This window comes from Pteropus medius, unplaced genomic scaffold (genome assembly GCF_902729225.1).
Source record: "Pteropus medius unplaced genomic scaffold, Ma_sr-lr_union100, whole genome shotgun sequence".
Taxonomy (NCBI): Eukaryota; Metazoa; Chordata; class Mammalia; order Chiroptera; family Pteropodidae; genus Pteropus; species Pteropus medius.
Window position 1 is genome coordinate 38,403,981 of NW_024344378.1, and position 17,286 is coordinate 38,421,266.

General features: G+C 38.3%; 1 protein-coding gene across 2 annotated transcripts in view; it reads left to right on the top strand.

Annotated features, from left to right (window-relative positions):
- The window catches only part of ARID5B (AT-rich interaction domain 5B), a 170,992-nt gene that overhangs the window by 128,546 nt on the left and 25,160 nt on the right, over nt 1–17,286 (top strand). For both annotated transcript variants that reach the window (XM_039871903.1, XM_039871904.1), the window contains 3 exons: nt 4,818–5,022; nt 6,955–7,007; nt 16,328–16,425. In XM_039871903.1, the coding sequence (XP_039727837.1) occupies nt 4,818–5,022; nt 6,955–7,007; nt 16,328–16,425 (356 nt within the window). The remainder of the gene's footprint in view (nt 1–4,817; nt 5,023–6,954; nt 7,008–16,327; nt 16,426–17,286) is intronic.

The following is a 17,286-nucleotide window of genomic DNA, read 5'->3' on the forward strand; positions in this document are numbered from 1 at the left end:
AAGTGAGTCCACCTCGATACCAAGTCTGACCTTTTCTAGTAATTTGGACATTTTTAACTAGAATACCTTTCTAAGGCTTTGGCTTCCATGATCTTGAAGGATATCAACAGGAACAGTTTATTCCCTATGATGTGGTTTGCAAGATACTGAAGAATGGAGCAAGAAAGTTTTAGGATTGTAACATTCAGCAGAGCTTGTCCTGCCAATGTCTTGTGTTGGCACCCTGCCCCATACCTCCAAGGTGACATCATGTGTTTATACCAGCATGTTCTGTACTTGAGCCCAATAGGATGAAGTTTTTTCTCATGTAACTTATAATCATTAGCAACGTATGCCTCTGGAAGTTTTATAAAACTCATAGAATTGACCTGAAAGCACATCCAGTATATCTCTCCATGGACGGCAGCTCTGGACTCACGCTAGGACCCACAAAACTGAAAAGAAGAGGAGCCCATTCAGTATTTGATGTTCACCAACTTATCCTTACAGGGGATAATAGTCAAGCCTGGGTTTTCTAAGTGACCTTTTCCACCCCACCTCCCACCAGTGCAGCCATTCAGAATTTTTGTGAGAGGAAGGTTTATCCGTCCATCATTGGTTTCAGTGGTGAATGTGTGGATGACTTGCTACAGCCAGCTCCCAAGGACTGGTCTAAATGCCCAGCTCTTCTTGGAGTCTTGGATTACATTCCTGCCTTGGCTGCCTTCAGTGGGTCAGATAAGACCACTACATGTAGAAGAGAGAAACTGGTAGGTGTGAAATATGGTGGGCTTATCTGTTGGCACCAACCGACTAATGTAAAATCCCTACAGAATGAACAAGTCACATATGAGGCCAGGACAATCATTAAAAAGGCATTTGTGTCATAAAGTGGTCTTTTCTCATGAAATGCTGCAGTAGAGACAACAAGCTTGTGACCATCATCATTCGTTGAACTGGGAGCAACATTTCAGGTGACAGTTAGTGCTCTTATGATCAAGAGTTGTTTGACGGTTTTTTTTCCCAAAGATTCTCAAACAGACCATTTCTAACTATGGATAAACACCAGCTTCCTGCAGTTCTACACAGCGAAGCTTAGAGTGAGATTCACAGGTTTCTTGTGTGAATGACTAGAAAAGCAAGTCAGGAAATTTGCCTGTCGCCATCAAAAGGTTGTGCTCGGTCAATGTGAACATGAAAACTAGCTTTACAAGAATGAGAATTTCAGGGCTTTTCAAAGACAGCAAAAGTCATATGGTTAAAAAGGCTATCAGTTCTCTGAAGATGTCATGAATGTGTCTAACTCAAATCCTGCTGTTTCCCTTGGGGATCATCTTATAGCAGCAGATCTGGAACCCAAGCCCATTAATATGGTAATCTATACAAGATAAATCTTCTCAGCCGAGATCTATAATGAAAGGCCTCCAGTGATAGAAGGCAAATGATTTTTCACATCCTGTAAGCACTTTCCAAAGACCAGAAGTATATAACAGGTGGTTTACATTCTAAAAGGAACATAACAAAGGAAACCATGGTGTGCAATGTATTCTTTCATTTAAATCACAAACATACTTTTACTATTTCACAAATGTGATGCCTTCATTATTTTCAATACTTTTCATCCCATTTTGTTCACAGAACAACCCTCATGGTTTATCTTTCCCACTTGCCTGAGGAAGAAAACGAGGGTCTCCTAGCAAGTTCGTGACCAAATTGAAATTACTCTAGCTTCTTTCCTGCTGGTTCAGTACACTTTGATGCCCCAGTTGAAAGCTGGATTAGTTATAACTCAATCCAGTGAAAGGATGTGGTTAATATCAAATAGGTGGTAGTTCATTGAAAACATTAAACGTAGATTCTTTAATTAGCACTTCCTCAGTCACTTTGGAAACCCCAAAGCTCTTAGTGAACTCAACAAGTATAAGGCACTCAGCTTGGAAAAAACAGATCTAGTAATTAACTATTTTCGTCAAAAGGTTGGTCTTTCTTCAGGGCAACATGAAGGCTAGCTCCTGTTTAGTATTTCAGTACATTAAAATGCTGAGAACGTTTTAGGTAAATGTGAAAATGTGTAGAAAAGAATTTGGCATGGTTCTATCTAGAAACAGATACTATCCCAAAGGGTTCATTTATGTTAACTGAAGGAATATATGGAGCTATTCCGAGAAAGGAAGCCACTGCTCACTTCTTAGGAAGCACCTGGCCCCCAGGAGAAACCCGCTGCGAAGCCCACTGAGGTTCAGGATGGAGTTCAGAGGTGGCAGTCTGGCTTCACCTGGAGCCTTTTCTGTGAAGCAGGGAGTCTGAATGAGTTTGGGCCTGGTTCGTGCACCTCCTTCGTGCTTTCCTTCTGTTTCCAGGTAATTTCTGCACGGGCGAGGTAGAAGATTAGACAGCTATCCGAATGCTGAAGGGCAAACCTCATACTCCCTTAATAATGGTGTTTCTCACCTAATAATATAAATAATTGGCCCATTATCACTGCATATTTCAGATCCAACCTGTTCTGTGTGCAAACCTCACATCTACCTCTGTTTGCATAATAAGGTTGGGGTTTGGAGTAAGGGAACCCTGAATTCGAAACTCAGAGTTCTGCCCCACACTAGCCAAATGACAAAATATATAACTTTACTGAACTTCAGTTTCTTCGACTATAAAATGAAGCTAAATACCTGTCTTTTATGATTCTTATGCACATCAAGTAGACTGTGTGAAGCCCACAACACTGTTTCTAGCTCATTGTAGGTGCTGGTTGTTACTAATTTCCTTCCCTTTGCTTAAAAGGCAGTAGAAGGAAAGGAGACCTTTTACACTCTGAAAACCAGGATAAACCACATGTCTAAGGTTTTGTGAAGCCTAGTCATAAGATATGGTTTTTAATTGAAAGTGTGTTTTAACTACCAATTTCATATTTTTATAAGTGTCGGTAAAGTATAGTGTTTAAAACCACAAGTCCCATAGTGAGATTATCCGGGTTCAAACTCTAAACTCGCCTCTTACTAACTTGGACATGATCTTGTGATCATGTACATGTTATTCATCTTCTCTATACTTCGGTTTCCTCTAATATGGGAATAATAACTTGCCTCATTAGAACTGTGAGTGTGAAATGAGATAATACCTAAAAAGTGCTTAGAATTGAGCCCGGCTACATAGAAAGCACTCAAAAAACGTTTGAGGCAACACAGATTAAAACTGGAGTGATTTTATGATTTCAAAAAGCAATGAAATTATAGATTTCATCAGAACTTTAGACTCAACAGTCTATAATTTGGCAGTGAAAAATGATGACATCATAAAGTTTTACAGGATGTTCAGCTTAATATAATGTTACAATGCACTGAAGTTTGAATTCTATAAGTAAAAATTCTAAATGGAAAAATGTTTTAATATCATTTCCACAGCCCCTTAAAAATTAAAATCTTATCTAGAGGCCCAGTTGAATGAGTTGTGCAGGAAGTTTTATTTTTAGCAGGACCAGTCTAAAGGTATTAAACTAGCATGTTCACTTGAGAGACTAAGCAATAAAGAAAAACCTATTTAAAAGAATATACTTTCCTGTAATAAATAAGCCTAACCTTTTATGTTCTCAGTGCTTGGGAAGGAGAATCTGAAGGGAAAGAAAAAGAGGGGTCGAAAATCTGAAATGGAAAACATTGAAAGTGCGGGACATTTTTATTCATATTTCTCCAGTACTTGCCCTCTTTTCTCCAATGTTAGATATGGAAATGTAAAGAATATTGGAATGTACGTATTCCCCATGGGCGCACTTGAACTCAAAGTTTGACCCTTTGTACTTCCCCCTTTTACAATTAAAATAGCTCAGCAACTTAGCGTTATATTTAACAGCCATCAAAGGCCTCTTGTAGAACATGGCATTGAGGAGGGAACATTAGGTTAGCCGCTCGGTATGCCAAGTTCTATATTGGCCTAGAGTGTGGAAGGAAGAACATCTGGAGCATTAACTGCCATTCATTTTTTAATTATGGAGCTTTTCACTTACTCTTCTTGGGTTTTTAGTTGACCTCTTCTATCTCCTTTGTGGCTAGTTCACATCTCCTATAATATTCTCAGAGCTGACTGAAAAGCAAGAAGCCCTCATTAAAGAATGGGATCTTTTGTTCCCCACTGAGGGTGGATCCAGCTTTACCTTAGATGACAGACAGCAGAGACCTTGCTGACGTTCATGATGCCAACATCTGCTGGCATCATGTTTTTCCAGTTTTGCTAGAAAGAGTAGCAACAGATAAGTTTGCTATGAAGAAATCCACTTGCCTTTCATTTTGATAAAAAGTGTGAAATATAGGACTATTTATTAAGAAGGCAGATTTTGTTCAATGACAGTAACAGATGGTGCCCCTCGGGAAAATAAACTGTGTAAAGAAAGAGGCAGGAGGATGGTCCCACCAGATGCAAACACTGTTTTTCATTTCACATCAACATACATATAAGGAGCCTAAAAGAGGCTGGCCTAGTTTGGCAAACTGTGACCCACTGGCCACCTGTTTCTATAAATAAAGTTTTGTTGAGACACAATTACACTCATTAGTTTACATATTGTCTATGACTACTTTCACAGGAGAGTTGAGAAGTTGTGACAGAGATTATGATGGCCCAAAAGCATACAATATTTACTACTTGGCCCTTTATAGAATAAATTCACCATCCCCTGGTCTAAGACAATTCCTATTCAATGATGCCTCTAAAAAGCTATATCAAGGCAAGGGTGATTTATTGAATCACTCTTCCCACTCAGTGAAAGGCATCACTAGCTATGTCTTTGTAAGCATTCCAGGGCTGTTCTTGATTTGATGTGGCTTTTTTTTTCCCTTTTTCAGGTGAAATGTGAGGCCAGGTCTGCCTTGACTAAGCCGAAGAATAACCATAATAACTGTAAAAAAGTCTCAAATGAAGAAAAACCAAAGGTTGCCATTGGTGAAGAGTGCAGGGCGGATGAGCAGGCCTTCCTGGTGGCACTTTATAAATACATGAAAGAAAGGAAGACGCCAATAGAACGAATACCCTATTTAGGTTTTAAACAGAGTAAGTATACTTGTTTTCGTTTTTGAAATATTAAAACTGTTCAGATTCTTTGAGTTGGAAAAAAATATTTTTGACTCAGGATTATGTTGAAATCCTAATCTAGAGATGATGCTCACTGTTTATGCTAAATCTACAAATCATCTAAGCCAGGAATTTTTTTCCCTGCCTCTTTCCGCTACATTGTTCCCTTCTGGGGCAGTGAGATATTTATAGGCTTGAATCCACTGATTATGACTGGAAATAGACATGTTGAAAGTTTCTCATTTTCTGTTTTGTCAATCTTGAGTGTCTGTAACGCCTTTCTTCTGAGATAATAATATGACGTAGCTTTATCAGACACAGATGTTGTCTGTGAAAAGACAGCTTTTTAAAAGGAGGACATTTAAAGGTGGACAAAACAACAAAGAGAAAACATTTCTTAAGCCTCAAATTTGTTAAGAAATAACAAAAACCCGATGACTTCAGAGGAAACAAGAAATGCACAAATTTGAACTGAAGGCCCAATTTTGAATTACTCTGACATGTACATTTAAGTGTCCTCATATATTTGTAAGTAGAACAGAGAACTCATAGCTAAGCAGAATTCCATAGAAAAAGAGAAGAAACACAGATCCTGTCCTTATTTTACAAATGAATATATATTTTGCCTCTGTCTAGATTTTGTGTCACACAAAGTATGAGCCTCTGGCTTGAAATAGTATTTTCTCCAAACATATCTTCCTAGATTAAAACCATGTGTCATTTTGATGAAGAATGTCAAACCTGCATGTTTTACATAACAATTTACATACCTAATAGCAATTGGCACTGATTGCAAGAGAACACTCACAGCCATTATAAACTTATATAACTACGAATGATTACAATGTTTGTCTGAAAACTGGTTGCTGGAAATAGAAGTAAAATTAATGTACTATGAACAGCTTTGTTGCATTATGCATTGGTTCAGATTAAATCAAGGCCGAGGCAGGGCTCTTGATAGCTTTGAAATAGTGCAAGGTTCAATGAGGCTTTTCAAACGTGTTATGTCAAAAAGCCTTTAAATTTTTTTTTTAATTTTATTATTCATTTCTCTTACCAAGGAATTACTTGAAGTTCAATTTTCCCCTCTTATAAAAGAATCAAATCCATAACAGTCTTATTTCGTGGTATTTGGTACAAATGAACAGGGTTGCTAGCAATTTGGCATAGTTGTTTAACGGCCTAAACATATGCAAACCCTGTAAAGAGAAATCCGTTTTTAAAAAATATATTTTTGCAACATCACACAGGCAAGTTGGGGGACTAAGTAGACTCATGACTCAATTCCTCTGTGATCGAGTATCTTCCTTCCCTTTGATCTGTTGTATCACTGCTGCCTCAAGGGTGAAATATTTGTTTTCCTACTCATTGCAAGGCACCACATGTTAGTGAAATATGATATGAGTTTTTAATATAGTGCTGCCATCAGACCTTCTATTAAAAAGATAATCATATATTAAAGTGGCTGTTATTTATTGATTATGGAGAGTTCTTATCTGAAAGAAGCATAAATAACTGTTTAATCAATGACTTCTTTTTAAATAAGGGTTGAAGAAGACCAACCCCAATTTTGAAAATCACAGTTTTCCCAAGGACACTGTAATTTAGCTTTTCTTGGTCTGCTGATGGCAACAGGATGAAAATTGTGTTGTTCTTTATCCTAAAAGTAGAACCATTTCCGTATTTGTGACTGTTTCTTAAGAAATATTTTAAGTGGTAATAATATATCCTGTTGTTGAATGCCCTTTGGCAAATTGTTTCCTAAGAACTTAGCTCTCTGGGGTACATTAGTATTTTTTTTTCTCTCTCTCATTGAAAAACAAAACAAAACAAAACAAAATGTTTTAATTGACATTTCTTGGAAATATGTTAATGCAATGCTTATCTAAATACTTATTGTCCCTCTAACAGTTAACCTTTGGACTATGTTTCAAGCTGCTCAAAAACTGGGAGGATATGAAACAGTAAGTGTTTAAGCAACTTAAATAAAATAATTTTGCAATCTAAACCCGTCCCCACCCCCGCTTTGACCAAAATGGAGAAAATGAAAAAGCAAACCATCATTGACTGCTTTTTCAAATGGCTCTACACTTTTGGGGGTTTATTGGGCCGCTTTTGGAAACAGTCCCAATTAGTTCCAGGTTTGGCAAAATTGTAAACTTGTCGTAAAAACTACAAGTGGAAAACATATGTAACTCTCCCCTGTCAGGGAAATTAGTTGGGTCTGTAATTTTTTCCCATGTTGAGAAAGGACTATTATTGTACAACAAGCCAAGATTGCATAAAAGAAATTTCCCTTGGCAACATACCTGACATCTGTTCATGTCTAATATGGGAAATGTATTAAAGGCTTTCAAAAGTAATCAGTATTGGCCATTAAGGAATAAAATGCAGCAGAATCTCCTCTCATTCTAAGGCAAAGAAGCTTTATTAGACAAGGGTCAGTGCCGCATAAACAGGAAGTTATCAAACTTATTCAGAACAGGCTCCGACACTCTTTATCAGCTAATTCTAACTGACAGGAACGGGTTATTTTTAGCCCACAGGAAAATATGATGGCCACAGATTTTTACAGCATGTATTTTGAACCAATAAAATGTTAAAGCAACAAACTAAGATTAAAATCTTGAAAGAAGAAAGAGCTACATTAATATAGCACACAGATGACATCTGTAATAAAATCAATTGACATAGGAAGATGTCGTCATTGGAAATATTTTCTCCTCCACACAATGATCAGATTAAGTTGTGCAGTTTCTTCTGCAATTGAATAAGAAATTGTTTTTTCTTTCCTTACGAAGTAACCTGGGATATCTCTATATTGTGGTAAAATGACAGTAAGAGACACAAAGTCAAGAAAATGAAATTCATTTTAGCCCAAACATAATAACTAGTGTTTCTGGCTAGATATAGCATATTGTTTCACAAACTAATATAATGGTTTGATGTCAGGGGCTTGGGATGGGGAAAGATGGCAAGCATTATATGATTCAGATAATCAGGTGTTTACTGTAGAGATACCTGCTGTGAATTCTGACTAAAAACTCTTTGATGCGAATATATGTGCATATAATATGTTTATTTAATATATGAGCTACACATATATGTTTATTAGGAAATATAATAGTGATATGAACTACATATAAAATGTGCATTTCATAAATACAAATTTATTTGAAATATTTGTTTTGTCAAGCGCCCTATGTAAAAATAAATAATGTAATTTTTCATTGGTTGGATCTGTTGAAAGGACAAAGAGACCGACTCCTTGCAACTGTGGGCTCATAGTTTTGCAAAATCTTGCACTAATTATAGCTCTCACCTGTGTGAAAAAGATAACTTATTCAGGGTTAGTCTGATAAATTTAGAAGTTAACCTCATAGCCTAGACTTTTAAGTCTAACTTTTGATGTTAAGGATAGGACCATACATTTTTATGAACTGTAACTGCAGATAAGTTGCATGATATTGCACAGTATTATAAAATGTCTTTTTAAACCCAAGAAATCATTATTATTCACTGATAGGGAGTATGCCAGCAAATTTCACAGAATCAGTTTTTCCTGCATTTCTATCTTCTGTATCTTCGTAAGGATTCTATTTTTTCCCCTCCATGTAACAGCCAGTTAGTTGGTAGAATGTATAAAAAAGCTTCTGATAAGTTTCAGGGCATTTGCAATACTCTCTGAACAAATAATATTTATTCTTTTGTTGAATGAATGAATGAACGAATGAATGACCACACATTTAGCAAATCACCTAAACACATATTTACTGAGTGTCTTATGTGTACAATGCATTGTGTCAAACACTCTGGGAGATGCAAAAGTGTCTAGGCCAGTGGTTCCATTTGCTTACCATACAGGAGAGGCGGGCATTATAAGACAATGTGGGAAAAGATCAGAGCCCTATTCAGGTAAAGCACTTCCTCACTTAGATATGAGAGAAAGAAGACTTATGGCTCTGATGCCATTCGAGTAGAATTTTGGAGAGTGAATGGAATTTAGACACGAAAGATCATGGTCTTCCAGGAAGAGAAAATGAAATGGGGAAATAAAATGTGGAGGTAGAATAAAGTTGGGCATCGAGAGTTTTAGTAACTTAAAGCAGAGTGACTAGGTGGCTGGGACAAATGACCATGAAGGAGAGTCCAGAGAGAAGGATGGAGGCAAGTAAGGAGAGACCTTGGCTGCAGGAGATGCATGAAAGCTTGGTAGCAAGCTAAGTGTTATGTGTTGCCATTTATTTTGCCTTCACTGTGTGTTTAGGTAGAGTAAAGTAGAGAGAGGCCGGAAGAATGTGGAGACCAGATTGGCATCTGCCTCTTATCTGGTTATGAGCTTCATGTCTCTTCAGCCAAGCCACGAGAGGATGGGCAATCTCTGGGATGGCCCTTTTCCTTCTTCCTTCTCCACTCACCCTTCAACTCCCTCATTGTTCATTGGGTCTTTGCCATTCTTCACAACAACACTCCAAATTTTTTCATCTCATTTCAGATAGTGAATCTACAATCTTTCTAAAAAAATCTACATATGGGGACATAAACCAGATGAAACCAATTGATGGGATTTTCCTTCCCTTTCTCTCGCTCTCTTTCCTTCCTCTCTTCTTTCCTACATTCCTTCCTTTTTTCAAATGCCTCATACTACCTGTTAGCCCTGTGGGCACTTAAGTTTGCCACTTCCATTCAACATTTAAGCTTTTGAATCTCTTAAGTACAGAATACATTTTTCTGTTGGTATATTTTGGTGAATAAAACTGTGAAATGTTCAGCGAGGATTCAGTTTTGAAGTTAGTCCAAAAGATGTATGAAAAATATTCAAAGTCTGGGGACTTAAGTTATCATCACAGTGTTGTTACCAGAGGACACTTATCAGTGAAACTGTCTAATGCCAGAGCAAGTGTAGACTTGTCATTTAGAGCTCAAAAGAGATCTTAGAATCTTCTAGATCAGTGGTTCCCAAAGGCTACTCAACAACGGGGGCTCAAATTTTTAATACGGAACTTTAAAGTATAAGTAGTCGTCTAAGCCTGTACTCTGACATATTAACTCTGTGGTGGTGCCTGAGCCTCAGAGCCTGAAAATCTCTCTTTTAAAACTGCCCAGGTGATGTTAATGCAAAGCTAATACTTAGCTTACTGGTTCTCATGGGTCCTAGCTTCAAAATGTGGCCCCCATTTAAATCAAGCGTCAAAGATTAGAAAGGTATCTTTATGCTGCTAATAAATAAACATGCCAGCATATTAACATTTCATTGGCTCAAAAGCAACACCAAGTTCCCAATGAATGTTTTTCCATTTGGTCAAGTGGTGATATAAATTGAGAATCGGTAAGCTATTTTCATTCTGAGAGAAGGTGCAGTGCCCTAACATTTCATTTTTTATGAATTGGTGTTGAAAGAGATTCTTGCCATGCTCCAGTTCATACCTTCATTTTTCAAATGAAGAAACTGAGGCACAAGTAGGTGAAATGAATTGCATGGGGTCATCATACATTTTTCAGATTCTGACCTGCTGAGAATTTGTGCACAATTGTCTCAACCTCCATAGCACCACTGGAAGGAAAGAGATTCATAAATGATTATTCTTTGTGCCTCCCATTCCCAGCGGTCTCTTATGTATCTAGAATGCTTTCTAGATATTTTGGATGATGTTTTGGAAAAAGGATCTAATAACCTACCTTCGAGAGTAGCATCTTTCAATCAGTTCTCTGTATCTTACATGATCCTTAGTAGATAAACTATTACTAGCTGAGATTTTATCTGATTCTTGAGAAAAATGTGTGAATTTAGGAGATGGGTCAAGAAGTCTGGATGATGTAAATATTCAGTAATAGTAAAACATTTCAAGTTTAGAATCTGTAGCTGTATCTCTTCTGCTGTTAAGTTGTGATTGGATAAAGGCATCTCTCTGGAATTCCCTCTGGTTATAAAAAGAAGCCGTTTTAATTGGTTTGTTTTTGTTTGTGGTTATAAACTATTTCAAACCTTCTGGTTTGAATTGCGGATTATGGATTATTTCACTTCAGTTCTTTACAACTCTCAAATTGAATTAAGAAAGAAGAGCATAAGTTTTATTTTAAGTCTTTACAGCATTCTACTAATGTCTATATTCAGTTCTCTCGGCCTCTTCTGCCTCTGCTGGAAATGTATATCGTATCTCTGCGTCCTTAGGTTTAGAGATCGTGAACGTATCGAATGGATTTGATTTCCTAAAAACCAATATCCTGGCATTTTGATTGGTTGGCAATGAGGACCCTTCCTTTGTAGTCATGTATCCAACTTCTCCTCCTAAACATTTTCAAGTATAGGCACCTACAGTTGAAGCAGAGCCGGATGAAGTTTTGCTGATGAGCTAAGAGGCTTGCCCTTCAGTCTCTGATGAAGCAATTAAAGCTCAAAAGTAGCTCGAGGTATTACCAGGATGCAGCGCGTTGAGGATGATTTGTTAAAGTGACTTCTATTTGGCTAACCATTTGATGGCATGCCAGAGGCAATATTTGGAGAGAAGGTAGTAGGGCAGGGAAATGGGTCTTATCCTAAAGGCAGAAGACTCCAGTCAGGAGTGCCTTCTCAGAGCGTCAGCTAGCAGCCCCATCTTTCCCCAGGGGTGAGAAAGGATCATTATTTCACATCTGGGAGAAGAAATCACTTGTCTTCCTGCAAGAAGGATTAGGCTTTGACAGTATTTAGACACCCTCTGAATCTGACCCCAGTTCTTTGGACAGACGAAGACTCTTGCTTAATTCAAAGTTCTTGAGGCCAAAGATGATGTCATATAGTTTTGAAAGGCTCCAGTTCCTGGAGTACTACCAGGAAAAAAAAGTCATCTTCCTTGAATTCTGTCCGCCCTCAAGGTGTCCTGAGAAAGAGGCTTTTTCTCAGAGCAGCTGGGGCAACACTATTTGCAGGAAAACTCTTCTTTCGACTTCGAATTTCCTACACTTTCTTAAGCCGTGGAAACAGTGAAGTCCTGAAAGATTTCTGATTACTGTTTCCTCACCAGGCCCCAAAAATTCCAAGATTATTTCATCCCTACAACCTCAAAGTTAGTGAAATCAAAGCACTAAGACCGTGTCTTGGGTTAAAACGGTTTTTCAATATTTTTAAGTGACAGGATATTTTCATCAAATAAATTGTGAAAGGGACGGTTCCTTTCCCACGTACTCGACCGGTTTTCTTGGCAGGGATGGGCCTTGTGGAGAGTTCGTTTCAGGCCACCTTACAGCATCACCTGGGTTCTAAAGAGCAGTTTGAAAACCACTGTATTTATGAGCAATAAAAACTTCATGAACGTAAAAGGTTAAGAGAGCTTTTCACAGTTTCTTGGGTCTTACCACACTAGGGAGAGAAGTTAACTGTCAAGTGTCTTCAAAGTGAGATGCAGCTTCACACATGCTTAAACTGGTTTATTTTTCTTGGGTGTGGTCTGCTCAGTTTTTCATCTTGCTTTATGGTTAATCGTATGGGGTTGTGCTTCCTGCTAAATTATGGACCCTTGAAAGCTGTACCATCTCCTTCTTTTCATGATATCTCTCTCTACCCTCAACTCTCCATCCTCCCCCGTCCACCTCCATGCCTCTGTACTTGGCACAGTACTCTAAAATGGGACGTAGTAGAAGGTGAGTTGATGTCATGAATTCCTATCATGCCCTAGAAGGAGATGATAGAAGCACAATCCAAGAGAAATAACTGCCTGCATGACTTTGGCCATTTTCTCTAGGAAACAAAGAGCCAGAAGTTCTTCGTATTCTTAAAAACCTAAAATAAAATAAAGGCCAGGTTGAAATGGGAACATGACCAGGAGGCTTGAAGCTTAGTGAGAGAGTTGATTACACTAACCCCTTGGCTAGATTAAACTTTCCAGCTGAATAGGGCTGGATGCTAGATATGGGGAGGCAGACCTTGGTTCTGCCCTAGGTGGGGGTTTATAGCTAATATACATCCAGAGAGGACATTGGACAACAGAATAAAAACCTTAAGCAGATAATTAGTCACAACAAAAGTATAATAGTACAGAAGGCAGATTTATATAGGTGGGAACACGATGCCGAGTACCTGGCTGGGAGGCTTCCTCCTGTTCTTTTCTCTGTCCTTATAAACTCTGAGACCCATTATAAGTTTGGACAACCGGAAGATTTAGACATTTCTTGCTTTAGAGCCCATAGTCAGCATTTGAATTAAAAATGCACCTAAGCACAAAAACTAGAGACATGTACCCAAGAGAACTGTGTACTTAAAAGCAGTTGGAAAGAGCACATTTTACGACTTTCCTGTGGAAAGAAAATATCTCAAAATGGCCTGATTTATCCAGACAGGCCAGAGGAAGCGCAGTAAACAGAGAGACCACTTCCTTGAAGGCCCAGCCCTTGTCCTCACTCCAGATGAGTACTCAATGGTAAAATTGTATTTAAAGACCAGAACCTGCTAGCGGGGAGCTAACGCAGACCTCTAGCCAGCTGTACATGGCTTATTAACACCAAGTGGTGCTTGATACTGGCTTCCCACTGCCATAATTTCAATCCTAGGGTGAGGAAGATTTTTTTCTTTTTGATAATTCATTATTTATTTTTAAAGAAGTTTTGTCATCTCTGTGATAGGCAAGCATTTAACAAGGATTCCCTTGCCTGGATAACGTCCACACATTAAATATCCCTATCAACGGTAGTCGCTTCTTCTTTACATTTTTCGCAATCTGTATTATTTTCTTTATATATTTGGTCAGTTGTTTATTTTTGGCATCCTCCACAAGGATGCAGTCATGTTGCGTGTTGGGTCTGGTTGTTATTGTTGCATCTCAGCTGTTAGCATAGTACCCAACAGATGGGAGATGGTCAATAAATGGTGAATGAATGGATGAGTGAATGGATGGATTCAGATATAATTGGGACTTACCCATGACTCAGTGGTGAACATAATAAAAAAACCTCTGTTGTAACTAGAGACACAAGTAGTCAGGGTAGAAGAACCATAATTTTACTTGCTACTTCAAGAGAGTAAAATCTCAGAGCACTGTTAACCTGACCCACTCCTTTATATTTTTGCTAACCTCATAGCTATTCTAATTGCCCACTAGCGAGAGACCAGAAGCCCAGTGTTGAGGACTTGTAGCAGAAGGTGTGCTTCCCACATTCATCTGTCTCATTTGAAGCAAAAAACCCTCAGAATTCTGTTATTATCACCCTGCTATATGCGTGGGCTATTCATCAGTTCATTCTGATGTGGAGGCTGCTTTGATATAGTAGAAAAAAGTCTGCTCTTGGTACCATAAGACATCAGTATAAACCTTGGTATTGCCATTCTGCTGCTGTGTGCCCTTGGGCAAGTCATGCAACCTCTCTGAGTCTCCCTCCCTTCTGTGAATGAGATTCCTATAATCTGCCTCACAGGCTGAGAGGATTAAATCATATCATGGATGTGAAAACTATAAAATATGAAATACAGCACACACGAGATACAAGAATGACAAAAGTGATGGTTTCTTCTGAAGTGATTGCAGGCACATACGTAGGCTGTTTTCTGCCCTGCTGGGCTCCCCAGGGCCCACACACCTCATCTGAGGGAAGGGAGTATGGAGGTTTTGTTTCAAGGGGCCTCGGCATTCTAAGGGGTTTGAGGATTGATGTAGACACTTGGGAGGGGATACCTGTTTCTTCTTCCTTGATACACAGGTCTCGTATAGATCAGCCTGAAAATGTATTATTTAAAAAGTTGGAGGGAGATCGTAATTAAATATAAAATAATTACCTAAATATGTATTTTGAGTGTTTTGAAAGGGGCTTGAAAGCATTTATTATCATCGAAACCAAGGGAAAATTAAGCAGGATTTTATTTTTAGTTACACCTGCTGGTAGATGTAAGAGGTGGTTCTGTCTAATGAGAACTATTGAAACAAATTGGTTCAAGAACGCTTCATGGGAAATTGAACAGTGCAGAATTCACATTGTCTCGAGGTCCTACTTGGGCCTGTTGAGAAGGGTTTATGGAAATGAAGGGGTTCTTTTTATTTGAAATGGAAACATTTCATTTACTTTATAATATTTAACCACCCTTCCCCTGCTCCTTAGATTACAATTTCAGAGCCCCTGGTTACAAATCGAGATTTTTTTTTTCCCTCAGATTGCTGCCTTTAGCCCCTAAGTGAACTCCACTGGCAGCTCTGTGGGTATTTTTCAGAAGAAGCCTTCTGTTCTGATTGTATTAAATGCCACTGGCACCTTTGCCACTCTCTGCTCCCTGCTCCCTGAACATTCCAATAGCAGAGCCTTCCCGTCCCATTTAGAAATGTTCACAGGGACCTCAGAACTTAATTTGTCTTCCTAGTGCGAGGAAACACTAGACTTGCTCAGATGTAGTAAATGATGGGGTTTTCCCCAATTAATCATCTGCCAGATCGTGCATCTGTTATTTTGTAAAATCTTAATTTATGTTCAAAAATAAAAGAAAAAAATAAAACAAGACTATAGTATGCCGTTCAGCGTTTTGCAAGCTGTTTGCTTTTATTCACCTAACTCAATAATATACAGAGCTTGCGTTTTTAACTTCGATTCCAAAGTTAGCTTTTTTGTAGGATTTGATCAATATTCCATTTTCCTGACCTAAGTGAATAAAAATAAATAGCTTGCGACATATACAGGTTTAGATCTTGATTTTGTTTTGGTAGTTAGAGAAGCTGTCATAAAAATGTAGCCTGAAATGACTATAAATTCCATAACTAATTTGATCAGTTTAATTAGTTTTGTCGTAATTTTATTTAGTTTTTTTTAAAGTAGGCAATACATCACATAGTTTAAAAATCAGAAGGTACAGAAGGATGCTTGGCGAAAAGTCCCTCTTTTAGCCTGTACACTTGGCCGCTCATTTCAACACCACTCAAGCAACCAACGTTAATCCTGATTCATTTAAATTGATGTACTAAGATATATTTAGCAAAAACTTATTTTCCTTTGATGTTTTATTGCATGATATAAAGGAACTGAGCACGAGTTTGGGACCATGGGGGGCAAATAACTACATAAATATCCAGGGAGATACCTTAGATGAAAATGCACTACGGGCGACATAATATGGAGCCAAAAGCAGAATTCCATTTTTTATTGTAAAGAAAAGCGCTGAAAGTGAGATCTCACTATAAAACCATAAGTCTCCCCACATACTCACTTGGACTTCTCTGTTTCTGGGTTTCCAGAACAGACTGTTCTCTTCTGACTGTTGCATATGTATTGAATCTTGGCACCGTGAATCTCTTGTGATGCGAGATTGAATTTCCCATTGCCGTTTTTTCAGATAACAGCCCGCCGTCAGTGGAAACACATTTACGATGAATTAGGCGGTAATCCTGGGAGCACCAGCGCTGCCACTTGTACCCGCAGACATTATGAAAGGTAAAACAAAATGAAATAAAACAAAAACCTTTTCTGGAAAGTCCTTGCTTAATTGAAAATGTGTTAATTGGAAGAAGCTTCTGGTCAAGGATAGAGACCAAAGGAAGTCTAAAGGACCTTTTAGGAAACAGAAAATATCCCTCTGGCATTTTACTTTGCATACAGCCTTGTGATTTTTAGGGAACGTGGCTTTCTCTAGTTACCGGAGCTAAAATTAGATAGTCTTTTAATTTGCTTTTATCCTGTGACCACCTGCCTGACAATACCATTTTTTTTCCCCACAAGCATAAGATTATCCAATATGTTCACTGTGGGTTCATTTACTATGAGAACCTTCAGATTCTGAAAACATAGGTCTGCAGTATCACCGTAAAGTTACCATGTAACTGTACTAACATTGAAATACATTAATGTTGACTGTATTAACATTGCAAAGTAAGCATTTCTTTAATAAGAAGATTGGCCCCCAAATAAGGTTTGTTGTTTTTTCCCATCTTGGTATTTTTCTCCTATGGCTATGCTTTTGACCGAGGAAATCCTTTCTTGCCAAGCTCTGTGTGGTTTAGTTTTCTAACAAATTCAGCTTCTTTCAGAAGGTGATGATAATGCAGACAAGAAGTAATGCCAAATTAGACTACTATGAGGGTTGTTGCCACAGGAATATTTCCTGTTTGCATTAGGACTGTTACCCACAACACTGACGACCAGTTAGCAAAGTCATGCATTATCCTTGCTCAGCACGTCAAGCCCAGACTTAATTTGTTCAGGCCTCGCCAACTTCCTTATCAATGGCATTTGCCTTCTGAAGTGTTGACCAACTCAGCTCCCCGGTTTCAAATTCAAGCTTTGAGATCCAAGCAG